Below are 1,152 nucleotides of genomic sequence, written 5' to 3' on the forward strand. Positions count from 1 at the left end.
CAGTGACAGCACCGTGTGGCACAGGCGTCCACAGCCTCCTGCTTGAGTCTGGAAAACCTGGATCTCCCAGGCCCGTCCTCTCTGTTGTGGCCTTTCTTGTAGAATGTGAGCCTCTGCCGTCTCTGCTTGGGGCGAAGTGCTCAGAACCAGACTCTGCCCTGGCAGTGAACTGGCTGAGGGGCCGGCCGGCTGCCAAGGGGAGCGATGGCCGGCGGGGCCCTGCCGTCCCCGGCACCCCTTAACGCTTCATCACACGCTCCTCTCTTGTTCCCTCCGCCTGCCCTCAGAAGTGCCGCCATATTCCAGAGGAATCAACAAACAAATGGAAGCAGAGAGTTAAGACCGCCATGGCAGGGGTGAAACTGGTACTTTTCCACTTTGGGGCAACGCCAGTCTTGACTGTTTGCAGACGATCGCAGTCAGTTGTGTTTCCCTCCAGCAGCTCTGACTGTCGCCCCGTTTTTATTATAACATATTCACGCCCATGTGCCTTTGCCATCCTCCAGCACCCAGGGGACCGTGCTGGGGTTGTCACCGCATGGCTGGGGTGGATGTGTGTGGGCTCGTGCTGGCGTCGTTTGGCACTTGTGGAACGTGCTTGTCACCACCGCCTGCCTGAAGTCAGTCTCTCATTAACACGCATGACGCCTGTCCCAGGAATGAGTGGCCTGCAGTGTTGCGTGGTCGTCCGTTGTTCAGCAACCTCATACATGCATTTTTCTGTTTTAAAAATCCACTCTGCCCCCACTTCTTGAAACACCCCAGGTTAGTGACAAGCTCCTACCTGATAATTCTCCAGGCCGAGCCTACCTTGTGCCCTGAGAGCATTTAAGCCATGGGTCCCTAGTCTGACGTTGCTGGGCAGCAAACATGTAACTTGTAAGCCAGGCGCTCCTTGAGCAGTGGGTTCTGCAGGCAGATTTTGTCGGCACCGTTAGTGCCTTCCCCAAACTCACAGTAGTCCCCTCTTTAACCAACTGTCACTTCTATGATCGGACAGTAGGATTTCCTGGTCATACTGCCCCAAATGCGTCTCTAACGGCGATTAGACGTGTTGTTTGCTCATCACCTGCGGCTGTTTTGGGTTTGTTTTTAACGTTGTGCACATGCACACATACACACAGGCTCTGACCCCACGGTGGCCGTTCCCAC

At 55.4% G+C, this 1,152-nt stretch overlaps 1 protein-coding gene across 1 annotated transcript in view; it reads left to right on the forward strand.

Moving 5' to 3' along the window:
• The window catches only part of ANO1 (anoctamin 1), a 155,250-nt gene that overhangs the window by 117,887 nt on the left and 36,211 nt on the right, over positions 1–1,152 (forward strand). The window contains exon 17 of the mRNA XM_042782104.1: positions 288–388. Coding sequence (XP_042638038.1) covers positions 288–388 — 101 coding nt within the window. The remainder of the gene's footprint in view (positions 1–287; positions 389–1,152) is intronic.

The sequence above is a fragment of the Orycteropus afer genome, unplaced genomic scaffold (assembly GCF_000298275.1).
Source record: "Orycteropus afer afer isolate SDZICR_OR568_19922 unplaced genomic scaffold, OryAfe1.0 scaffold00244, whole genome shotgun sequence".
Lineage (NCBI taxonomy): Eukaryota > Metazoa > Chordata > Mammalia > Tubulidentata > Orycteropodidae > Orycteropus > Orycteropus afer.